Source organism: Mirounga angustirostris, unplaced genomic scaffold (assembly GCF_029215605.1).
Source record: "Mirounga angustirostris isolate CCGP_5_RB_7025 unplaced genomic scaffold, mMirAng1.0.hap1 SCAF_11, whole genome shotgun sequence".
Classification (NCBI taxonomy): Eukaryota; Metazoa; Chordata; class Mammalia; order Carnivora; family Phocidae; genus Mirounga; species Mirounga angustirostris.
In genome coordinates, this window is record NW_026991719.1 from 8,374,437 (window position 1) to 8,386,191 (window position 11,755).

The following is an 11,755-nucleotide window of genomic DNA, read 5'->3' on the forward strand; positions in this document are numbered from 1 at the left end:
GACCCTCTACCCCAGCTCTGGCAACCAAAAATGCTGCCAGGTATTGCCAAATGTGCTCAGGGTGCAAACTCATCCACAGATGAGAACCACTAGTCTATAGAGACGAACCCAGTAGTAGTTCAGTAATGCCAGAAAACAATTTGCTACAATGGAAAAGAAATGCAGAAGTATTATGTTTATATGCCAACTCCCATCTGTTGGTAGGATGCTTGGCATGGTTTCCCCATGCCTGCCTCCTCTGAATATCTGTCCCCCCTGCTTGTTTCACTCTGTTAATGCATTGTTCCCCGACCCCCACCCCCCAGACACCAGAGTGATCTCTCTAAAATACATACCTGATCATGTTACACCCTCGTGCTAAAAAAAATCACCAGTTTCTCCCATTCTCTACCACACGGTTTCTCCACCTGGGCATGCTTGACATTGAAGGCCAGAGAATTCTTTGCTGTGGAGCCGCCCTGTACATCGTAGAATGTTTAGCAGCATCCCTGGCTTCTCCCCCCTCTGGATGCCAACAGCACCTCCTCCTGTAGTAAACAGACTAATGTCCCACCGAAGATGTCCACACCCTCACCTCTGGAACCTGTGAATATGTTAGGTTACTGGCAAAGGGGAATTAAGGCTGCAGATGGAATTAAAGGTTGCTAATCAACTGACCTTAAAATAATGAGATTATCCTGGATTATCCAGGTGAGCCCAATGTAATCACAAGGGTCCTTAAGAGAGTCAGAGAGAGAAAGGACTGTGGAAGAGAGTGAAAGAGATGCAACAGGCTGGCTTTGAATATGGAAGAAGGGGGCCACTGAAAAAGCAAAGGAAACAGATCCTAGAGCCTTCAGAACACAGTCCTACCAACACCTTGCCTTTAGCCCTGTGAGACCCATTTCAGATTTCTGACCTCCACAACTATAAGGTAATAAATTTCTGTTGCTCTAAACCACTAAGTTTGTTAGGACAGCAATAGGAAACTAATATATCACCACCCCCAGGTGTGACAACCAGTACTGTCTTCAGACATTGCTAAATGTCCCCTGGGGACAAAGTCACCTCCAGGCTGAGAACCACTACCCCACAATATGTCCAATCCAAACTCCTGAGATGCGCACAGTGGGGCTCTTCAGAATGAGTGTTACCTAAACTTTTTAATACTACTATCGAATACACAGCAAGACACAGCCTATGCTCCAGGCATGCCAAACTTCCAATTTCAAAAGCACTTTACACTTTCGCCTCCCTGTGGATTTAATGACAAGAGGTGCCTTGGAGTGTATGCCACGTGCATTGTTTGGCCCTCCTGCCATTTGTATCCATGCCCATAGTCAGTTATTATCCCCCAAATAGGTGCATGATTTCTGGTCTCATTAGGCTACTATATAGACAGCCACGTGGTTGCTACACACAATAAGCCACAGATGTCCTCACCTCCTCCTCCAAACCAACGTCGCACTCAAGTGCCTCTAAGTCCTCTTCGTTGGACACTCTGGCATCACCAACTCCTCTGTGCTTTTGCATGTCCACTCCTTTCTCTCACCAAGGAACCACCTCCCTCCTTCTTCTAAATGGCAGCCACCCTTGAAGATCAAGTTCAAGTGTTCTCTGCACAGTGAAGCCTTCCAAAATTCTCCAAAGCACAATAAATCATCACACACACCCCCACAGACATACACACAGCCCAGTCCCCTGTGCCGATCCTTCTGTACTGTACCTACTGGTCAACTCATCTGTCCTCCTCATTAGACTGTGAGCTCTTTAAGGGCCAACATCATATTTTAGCCTCTCTGCATTTCCGGTACCTAGAGAAATCTTGTGCTCAAGAAGTGCTTATGGCAGGGGCGCCTGGGTGGCTCAGTTGGTTAAGTGACTGCCTTCAGCCCAGGTCATGATCCCAGGGTCCTGGGATCGAGTCCCACATCGGGCTCCCGGCTCAGCGGGGAGCCTGCTTCTCCCTCTGACCCTCTCCCCTCTCATGCTCTTTCTCTCTCACTTGCTCTCTAATAAATAAATAAATAAATATTAAAAAAAAAAAAGAAGTGCTTATGGCAGGAATGAAGAAAAGAAGTCATGGATAGAGAGAGATCATGTTAATTATGGGTTATCAAAGCTGGCAAGCTCCAAGTCAGCTATGAGCATAATCCTAGCTCTGATCCATAACAATTAGGAGAATGCCAGCGTTGGAAGGAGACCTTACTCCTTTGAGATCAGAATCAGAGACAGAGTTGGGCTTCTAAGAACACAAGTTGAGAAGCATGTACCAACTGTGTCACCTTTGTCTTCTTTTTTCTACTCAACAGATATTCTACCCAGCATGTCCACGAATCCATTTTTTTTAAAGATTTTATTTCTTTATTTGACAGAGAGAGACACAGCGAGAGAGGAACACAAGCAGGGGGAGTGGGAGAGGGAGAAGCAGGCTTCCCGCCGAGCAGGGGTCCCGATGCGGGGCTCGATCCCAGGACCCTGGGACCGTGACCTGCACAGAAGGCAGATGCTTAATGACTGAGCCACCCAGGCGCCCCTCCATGAATCCATTTTTGTTAAAACTATCCTGAAACACATAGTAAGGAAATATTAATAGAGTCGTAGCCGACTTTGTTTAATACCTCCTGGATTTAGGCCATAAAATGGCCATGTGGGAGCTTTGAGTGAGCATACGGCATAGAGCTGTAGGCATTTATGAGCGTCTTGAGAGCAGGAGCCATTTTATGAACAATTTAGTTTAAAACCAGAGAAGCTGCTCAAAGAACTAAGCAGAAATAAATGTGATCCATCACTGGCTAAACCTGAATGAGGGTGAATTCTCAGGTTGGGCAATGGATTCAATGGAAGAGAAACAGAATTGTTTAACAAACCATAAGAGGCACGCACGACTCAAGAGAGATCCACACGGGGGACAAGGCCCCAGGGAAACTTTATGCCAGCTGAAAGCACTTCCGTGGGCACTCGCTAGATAGCCAGCATGAGATGTTACATTCAACTCACTGGGGCAATTTTGCGCCCCCCCCCCCCCCGAGAGAACATTTGGCAGTATCTGTAGACATCTGTCACTGTCACACTGGTGGGGAGGAGTGCTACTGGCATCTAGTGGGTAGAGGCCCAGGGTGGTACTAAACATCTTACAAGGCACAGGATGGCCTCTACCACAAAGAATCATCTGGCCACAACTGTCAATAGTGCAGAGGCTGAGAAACCCTGAGCCAGAGCAACCAGGAAAAGTACAAGAACCCAAGTACTCCTCCAGAGCCCCCTTTAAGTAACCTTGCAAGGTGTCCACTTGCTGGACTTTTGACATTATTAATAAAGAGTCTCTTTTAGGAGGGAGAATCCAGCTTGTTTGCAAGTGAGAAGGACAAGCAGTGCTCAACTGGATGAATTTCCTTGGTTTTTGAGAAGGTTCCAGGGCCTTAAACCTTTGAAAGGTAATCTAGGCCATTAAATTCCAGACCCAGGTTTAAATAGGATATCTGGGCCTCTACTAAACAAAACCAGCCTTGGACCTCCATTCCATCCAGTCACTCCATGTTTGCCTCAAGACTAAAGAAATGGGGCGTGTGTGCGCACGCACACACACAACACATGAACATTTGATGAGAAAATGTTGTTCTTTTGCTAGATGGCTATGTGCTGAGTTTTAACCAGTGCAAAGAGGTGAAAGTCATGGTAGGCGAGCTTGCCGACTGCCCAAATACTGCATAGAACAGTTAAAAGCCACCGGTATTGCTGCAGCTTAGATACTTGTCCATTGAGTATGAGATTTTAGTGGATAAGAAGATAATTTCTAACCAGCCACAATCATCTACAATAGAATACCTTTTGGTCGTAACAGCAACAGCATCTGGATACTATATTCCAAGTATGTACAGTTGTTAAGAAAAGCAGAGACATTCTTAATGATGCAACTGGGTTTAACGTGAACATCAGTGGCTGTCTAATCCAAGAATTTGGCTTGCTTTTGCATTTCTCTCTCCTCTCGACTCATTACAGATTATTCTGATAATGTGTGCTTCCGATATATAGCAGGAATTCAGCCCCTTTAAAGACCAAGAGAAATTCAACATCTAGATTTTTTTATCCTCTTCCTAATGCTGAGTTCTCTGGTTTGGAGACAATCTCTTGTTCTCTGACTTAACTTTTCTTTCTACTGCCTATCTTCCTCAGGAAAATAGGCAGAACAGTCAGCAATGTTTGTTAGTTTTTATAATCCATACTCCCCACCCAACAGCAAGTTACTTTGACGTAATAACTAATATTTTATTAATATGTGATACTAATATTTCTGATTAATACTGTTGATTTTTCTAAGGCAGTCTATTAAAAGCCAAACTTTCATAGTTATCTCATGGTAACAGAGCGAGGTATGATGTTGGATGCTATTTTCAAACTGTTTTTCTTGGTTGTGTTTCCTTTTAGTCCAAATCTCCGGCAATTACATGGTATTTCATTTCATTTCTGTAATTCTAACTGTACTTTAAAATATTTAATTACAACTGATGGAATCTCCCTTCCCTTATGGAAACAGATCCAAGGCAAATCTATAGAATTTGTGAATTGAAAGAGATTGGAAGTTGTTCATTTCTAAAACAACTACTATTTATCCTCTAAAAGCATGATGCCTTCCAAATACCCATCGACTACAGTTTCCTAAGAGCTCTATTCTCCATTCTTCTTAACGAGACAGCAAACATTTTAAAGGTACCAAATAGCTCCCTCTGAGTTCCCTATTTGTTAAAGATTCCTGATTCACATATATTTCATTAACTACTAGTTGCCCTTAATGGAACTTGGGCATATTTCCGTATCTCTCATAGCCTGAAGCAGAGATTCTTTCTCTCCTAGATTAAACTAGTACTCAGTACCATAATTTCTGAAATTAGACCTTTAGCGAGAAGAAAAGATCAAAACTAGACAATTCTAGTAGTTCCTCCCCACACCACCTAAACACACACACCTCCACATACGCACAATCAACAACACCCTCCAGAATAATGTTTCTGACTTCTCTGTAGAACAACCAGATGGCAGACATATTTCAAAACATATTATATCCAATCCTTACAAGAGCATAGGAATTAGATCATTTGAGTTCTGAAAAATATCCACAGTGGATGAAGGGATAAGATGACCCTTTGAAATCGCCGGCAGCACAAACAGGAAAGCAGAACATCATCTCTCCCTGCAGCTCCCACCACTGCTCCAAAGCGGAGCCAAGAAGTCCTAACAAGACACACATGGGTGGCCACTAGGGACGTCCCATTTCCAGGCACCATTTAACCCGCCAAAGAGGGACAGCCACACCATGGAAACCTCTCAATGGGTCCCTGTAAACGTGACGGAATTCAACAACTGCCCGGGTGTCCAGCCTTGGGCCATGAGAATGCACAGCACCAGACCCTACCTACCTCGGACTTCCACACAACGTAGGGGTGGCTGTGGCTGTTGGGGGGGGACTGGAACTTCCTCTGCTGGAGCCACCTCCTGGGAGAAGTGAAGATGCCATTAGGGCCACCCCCGGAGGAGCAGAGGACGGCGCTGCGGCCACTGCCAGGCCCAGCCAGAACTGAAGGCAGGTCCCAGGCCATGCTCTTCTTGAGGCCGCCACGACCCAGGGGGACCTCATAGTCAAAGTGGAAGCTGCCAGAGGGCGACTTCTCCTGCGGGGTGCTGGGCGTGGAGAAGGAGGAGCAGAGGGGTCTAGGGGGCGGGAGTCGGTTGGCCCGGGGGTGCGGGCCCCGAGGGGAGGACGCCGAGCGGGGGCTGAGACCCTCCGCCGGAGGCAGCGGGGAGCAGAGGCGGCCCCCGGTGGCCCCTCGAGAGCTGCCCTCCACGCCTGCCTCGCCCCCGCAGCCGCCGATTAGGGCAGGGTCCAAACTGCGGGTCTGGCGCAGCTTCCTCTTGGAGAAGCCCTTGGCCGAGGCCGCGCCACCCGAGGCCGGCGAGGAGCAGGAGAAGACACTGTGGAGCAGGCTCTGCGCGGACATCTCGGCGGGACTGTGCCTGAGGGCCACCCTCTTCCCGCTCTCGGGACGCTGGCGATTTGGAACCGGGAAAGGAAGGGGCTCAGGCTAGGCTGCCAGGCGGGGCTGGCCCGAGGCTGACCGAGGGCGGGGGAGGGCAGTGCCGGGCTCACGCGCCACCAGCGCGCTCCAAGTGCCCCAGCGGGTGCAGAAGCAGAAGATCCATCACCAGCCTTCTAGGAAAAGAGGTCCGGTGGCCTCCTTTGGCCGCTAGAACCTTCCCCCAGAGCCCAAGTCGCGAAAGGGATGAGGAAGAGAAGGAGGAAGGTCAGGCGCTCTCTGGGTTCCCAGCTCCAGCCCGCCAGCGCCACTCCCCCTTCCCAGCCACGGCAGGAGACGCCGCGCTCCCGCTCGCTGGCTCTGGACAGCCTCGAAGTCTTCAGCAAGCTCCTCCTTGCGCCCTGAGGACGGTCCCGAGGGCTGGGGAGGTCCCCGCGCAGCGAGAGGGACTTCCTCCGGCTCCGAAGTTGGGCGCCCGAGCTGCGCCGGGGCGGCACCGTCGTTGTGTCCCGGCCCCTCAAGCTGCGCGTCTGGCCTCCACTTGGCTGTTGCGCCCACTCCTCCGACTGGTTAGGTGCGAGGGTGTCTCCAAGCTCCAGGTTCCCTCGGGGTGCTAGCCTTGCTACGAAGTGGGGACACGGACCGCGTTGTGCCTAGGGCCTCCCAAGGGCTGAGTGGCTACGGTGGGAGAGAATTCCTGGCTGCGCTCAGGGAGCTAAGGAGAGAGCCCCAGGGGCGAGTGGCCAAGCCCCACCAGATAAGGGCTCTGGATATTCGCAGCCCAGCCGTGGGCCCAGAGCTGGAGCGGAGCTGTCCCCGCACGCTAACGCTGGAGGCAGAGGGAAGGGGGTGGGTGGGACGGGTAGGGCGGGAGGGAAGCCAGGTCTGGAGCTGGGGCGGAGCCAAGGGCAGGAGAAAGCAGAACGTGGAGTGTTCCAGGCGCCAAACCTGGGAGCCGCGCAGCGAGAGCGCAACTCGCTGCTGATACCCGGTCTCCAGGGGAGAAAGCTAGTGAGGACGGAAGTTCGGACCTTCTCCCTGTCTCCCCTCCCCCAGATCGAGGGGGCGCCAGCTCCACTCACGTTTCTGGAAAGGAAAGGAAGTGTCAGATTGCACCCCACCCACTGGTGTCAGATGGGCAGCCCAGGACGGTTGCTCTAAAGTTGGAGTTAAATCTTCTGTCTTCCTTTTGCAACCCCCTACTTTTTTTTTTTTTTTAAGGACAGAGATTGAGTTCAAAAGCAGTGGCCGCAAATGAATGGGCTGGAGATGGGGACCTACTATGGAGGTGGGGGGAGTCCTGGCCCAGTAAGGGTCCTGTGCGAATGTACTCGAGGAGGAGGGGCGAGTGAGGCTGGGCAGGAGGCAGGCGCCCAAAGCAGCGTCAGCCCAGAGGCTGCGAAGATTGGCGCTCACAAGTGATAGGTCTCCGGTTCGGCTCTGGGACGCCTCTGGGCGAAGCGCGCCGCGGCCACATTCCTGGGAAGCTGGAGAACTTGGCGATGTCAATGTTCCCCGCTTGGAAACGAGTCTGGAAGCAGCTTTTCCCGCTACTGTCCAACCCCTGGAATCTAAAAAGCGCAAAGCCTCGCTCGCCTCTTGGCTGGCTTTGTGATGTAACATTTAAGTTTTGCAACGCAACTTACAACCTTCTCAATAGGGGAGCAGAAAGAATGTTGGACATGCCTGCGTACTTTATTTAACTATGTTCGTGTGTCCTCTTTTACCACTTCAGGGTGAAGAGAATTATACCCGAATGTAAAGGTGACTTTCCTCTTCCATTTATTAAAGAAAAAAAAACTTAAAATGAACTTAAAAATACAGGTGTTTGGCACAAACGTTCACCTTGCTGTAGGTGTATAAGAATTGTCCAACTTTGATTTTGGAAGATTTCTTTTACTCCCTATAAAACTTTCAGGGGAAAATTTTGTCTTTTTCAAAAGTGTGTTCGATGTTCCTAGATACCCGACTATCTAGGAGGAGGCGCCTCGTGAAATCTAACAGAAGAATCCAACACCTCCACAAAGGGCTTCATTTGGCCCCCAGGATCTCTGCTGCACAGGTTTTTGTAAATGTGGCGGGACAGACTGCATCCAGGGAGTTCCTTCTGATAACTTTATGACCTATCTGCTGCCCGAAGACACAATGAGTTACAAATTTCCCAGGACTCTCACCGCTGTCCATCTCTTCGCACCCTGAGACTTAAGTATTTTCACTGGCTGACGATTAGGTGTGTATGGAGAAGCACAGCATTTAAAGTCACTTACTTCCCTGCCTGACTACACACGCCAAATTACATTTGGGGGATTGTTGGTGTTTGCTCTCTTCCCTCTTCAAACAAGTCACATTTGAAGTACAAGAGGGAGGGTCTTGCCTGCCCGTTCCTTTCTCAACAATACCCTGTAATTTGTCACTAGTAATGAAAACACTTAATACCTCTACCATTCAGATACCATTGCATGGAACTGGTTATGCCTCATTGGATCTTGGCATTTGGAGTAGATGGTTAACAAAGTCACACTTCATAGGACCTCTTATAACTTACAGTGGTTGAGCAAATGTAATTTATGGTTCATATATATTCTATTTCTCTAAACCCATATGATGACCATGGGGTTGAAAATGCAACCCTGCCACAATTATGTAAGGCTTATAAGAATGCCCTCTAGATATTAAGTCATACATTCCTGGTTATAGATGCTGGAGAGCCAATGAGCAAAAGGACTCTGCTTGGGGCTTGGAGCAGACACATCCAGTTAATTCATCATCTTGTTTCCAATGGGTCTTGACCCTCTATTAGCCTGAAGCTTGCCTCACTGATGGGAACAATGAATAAATTGTTTTAAATATTCATAAAATTAACTTTGGGCTCCTTTTTCAAACCCCAGTGTAAACATGTGAGCTTTTAAAACACGGGGAGAAATGTAGTGGTACTTCTGGAAAGAAAGTATTCATAAGAAAATTATTTGGATTTTTAAAAATATTTTTGAACTATTTTGATTTCCAACCTGACTGCTATTAGGTTTATTTTGCAGTCATTGTGGTTTGTGGCATATTTATTCATTCCTAGTTAAGGCATCCGATTTTACTCTTGTTTGTTATATAATCCCTTTGCTTATATAGACCCAACTCACATTGGCCTTTCTGATTGACTGCCATCTTGATTAAAGAAGATCTGGGTTTCATTTACCAATTTCAAAAATGGCTGGTCTTGTTACACTGATCCCCAGAATCTTTCTTACAATTCATCAGCCTGCTTCATAAGCAATATAACTGGTAGTCTAGAAATAAATGGCTTTAAATATATATACCTTAAAAATTAGATCTGCAGGACTTTGCTCCTTTATGAGGGCATTTGCTATTGAAAAGTAGTGTCCACATTTATTTTTTTCCTTCAGAACCAAAGTTAATCAAAGCCTTAGGATACCTGTTATTAAAGGGTAGCATAGTCTGTTCACTCTTCATTCTCCATTATAATTATCCTAGAAATTCAGTATAAAAAAATATATCCCATCTGGCCATGGCACAAGAATATTCTTTTTTTTTTTTTTTAAAGATTTTATTTATTTATTTGAGACAGAGAGAATGAGAGACAGCATGAGAGGGAGGAGGGTCAGAGGGAGAAGCAGACTCCCTGCTGAGCAGGGAACCCGATGTGGGACTCGATCCCGGGACTCCAGGATCACGACCTGAGCCGAAGGCAGTCGCTTAACCAACTGAGCCACCCAGGCACCCGGCACAAGAATATTCTAATGAAAGTTCTAGAGTCCTTAGTCTGACATCAAGGTATTCTCTTACCAAGGATCCTAGAATACTCATCAGTTTTCTTTGTATTCCCCTGAGATGCTGTTCTACAAACACATACATCTTACTACCAAAGGATATATTCTGTTAAACCTAAATTTCCCTTTTCTTAACTTTATCCCTTGAAATTTTTCTTATCTCCAGCCAAAATTCCTCTCTCCCCTTGGTGTTTAGACCCTCAAGCTATTTGTAGATTTTTATCATGCCCCTTGGGTCTAACTCTGTGGTTTGGCTACACTATAAAGTTCATATTTTGCTTTAAACCCATCATTGTAGATGATCTCCTCTGGATTCCCTCCAGTTGCTTATTTCTTTTCAATTCTGATGTCTAATGTTCTAGGTTGGGGCATCCTATTTTGCCCTTGTTTGTTATAATCTCATTCCTTATATCATCCCAAATCACATTCAACTTCCTGATTGATAGCCATATTTCAGATATCTATCTGATTGGCTCCCAACACTTAGTATCACTGATTTTTGCTTCATTCTGCCTGTGTCTCTCAAACTGATTGTGATCCCTCTGATATCATTATCATTTCCACATTTTTAGTGGTATCTAGGGTAAACAGCTCACAGCACCTCACTCTCCCATAGAAGTCCAGAGTTCTGCCTCTAAGTTCCGGAAACATGAAAAGAGGGACAGGTTTTTAATCTATGTGATGTGGAATATATGAGAAATTTACAGGACTTAAGAATGCTAATTGCATTAAATAACCAGACTGCTCCATGCTCAAACTGCTTCTTGATTGTAAGCTAGGAATTTTTTGCAGCTGAACTAAGACTGTTTCTTCTGATTCCTATTCTAGGATCTCTGTGAATGAATATAATTGCCCAGGCACTTAAACTACAATTGATGGATGTCAGTGGAGGTAAATCTAGTCTCAGGATAATTCCATATGGGTAAGATTAGCAAAAACTCACTGTCTTAAACACCAACCCAGCACTGAGGAACAGTGATCATTTTCCAAACATGAAAATATTGTCGGGGCGCCTGCATGGCTCAGTTGGTTAAGCATCTGCCTTCGGCTCAGGTCATGATCTCAGGGTCCTGGGATTGAGACCCCCAACCCCAATCAGGCTCCCTTGCTTAGCGGGGAGGCTGCATATCCCTCTGCCTCTTTCCCTCCCCCTGCTTGTGTTCTCTCTCAAATAAACTCTTTTTTAAAAAAAAGAAAGAAAACAGTCATAAATATTCTCTAGAAGGTGAATATAATGATTTGCAAGATATAAGGGTATTTGAGAGCTTGAGTCAAAATCCGTACTCTGATGTGAGAAGACTAAGATAGAAGTTCCACTCTCCAGCTTAGAGAACAATATTCTATTACCAAAAGAGATATTCAGGGGGAAAAAATCTTCACACAAACACCATAAGGAAAAAGCACTGAACACGTCTATACCATTTGTTAACTTGAATTTAGTATTGTACTCAAGATCATCTATTCAAACAGCTTGGTCCTGACCTTTTAATCATAACAATGTAATAACTAACACTTGTTCGTACTTACTATATGGCAGGTGCTGGGCTGAAATCATGCACGCGCTATAGAAATCAACAGTCAAACACACACAAAGCTAGAATACCTAACCCCCAATTTTATAGATGAAGAAAATCAAGACCTGGAGCAGTCCCACAGGTCACCCCCTGATTAAGTGGCAGAGCTAGTATTCAGATCCATGTCATCTAACCTCAACTTCTAACTCTCGCAGGACTAGAACTGCAGATTAAGAAGCCCTTCATTTTGGAGGTGCTTTGGGACCCCTTCTGGATGGATTTCAATTTGTTGGTTTCCCATCTAGCTGTGTGACCTTGGGCACATCATTTCACAACTCTCAATCTCACTTCCCCACCTGCAAAATCACATCCACTTCAGAAGGCTGCAGAGATGGGGAAAGAACCTACTGTATGCAGCATGCTTAGCAAAGAGCATTCTGGAGAGAAT

General features: G+C 46.5%; 1 protein-coding gene across 4 annotated transcripts in view; it reads right to left on the reverse strand.

Annotated features, from left to right (window-relative positions):
- The window catches only part of ARHGAP6 (Rho GTPase activating protein 6), a 474,622-nt gene extending 468,188 nt beyond the window's left edge, over nt 1-6,434 (reverse strand). The window contains exon 1 of one of the 4 annotated variants that reach the window (XM_064573729.1): nt 5,397-6,284. In XM_064573729.1, coding sequence (XP_064429799.1) covers nt 5,397-5,975 — 579 coding nt within the window. In that variant the 5' untranslated portion in view covers nt 5,976-6,284. Of the gene's footprint in view, nt 1-5,396 lie in introns of all 4 variants that reach the window. The other 3 variants (XM_045874487.3, XM_064573733.1, XM_064573734.1) reach the window with 3 other exon arrangements.
- Nucleotides 6,435-11,755: the final 5,321 nt, after the last annotated feature.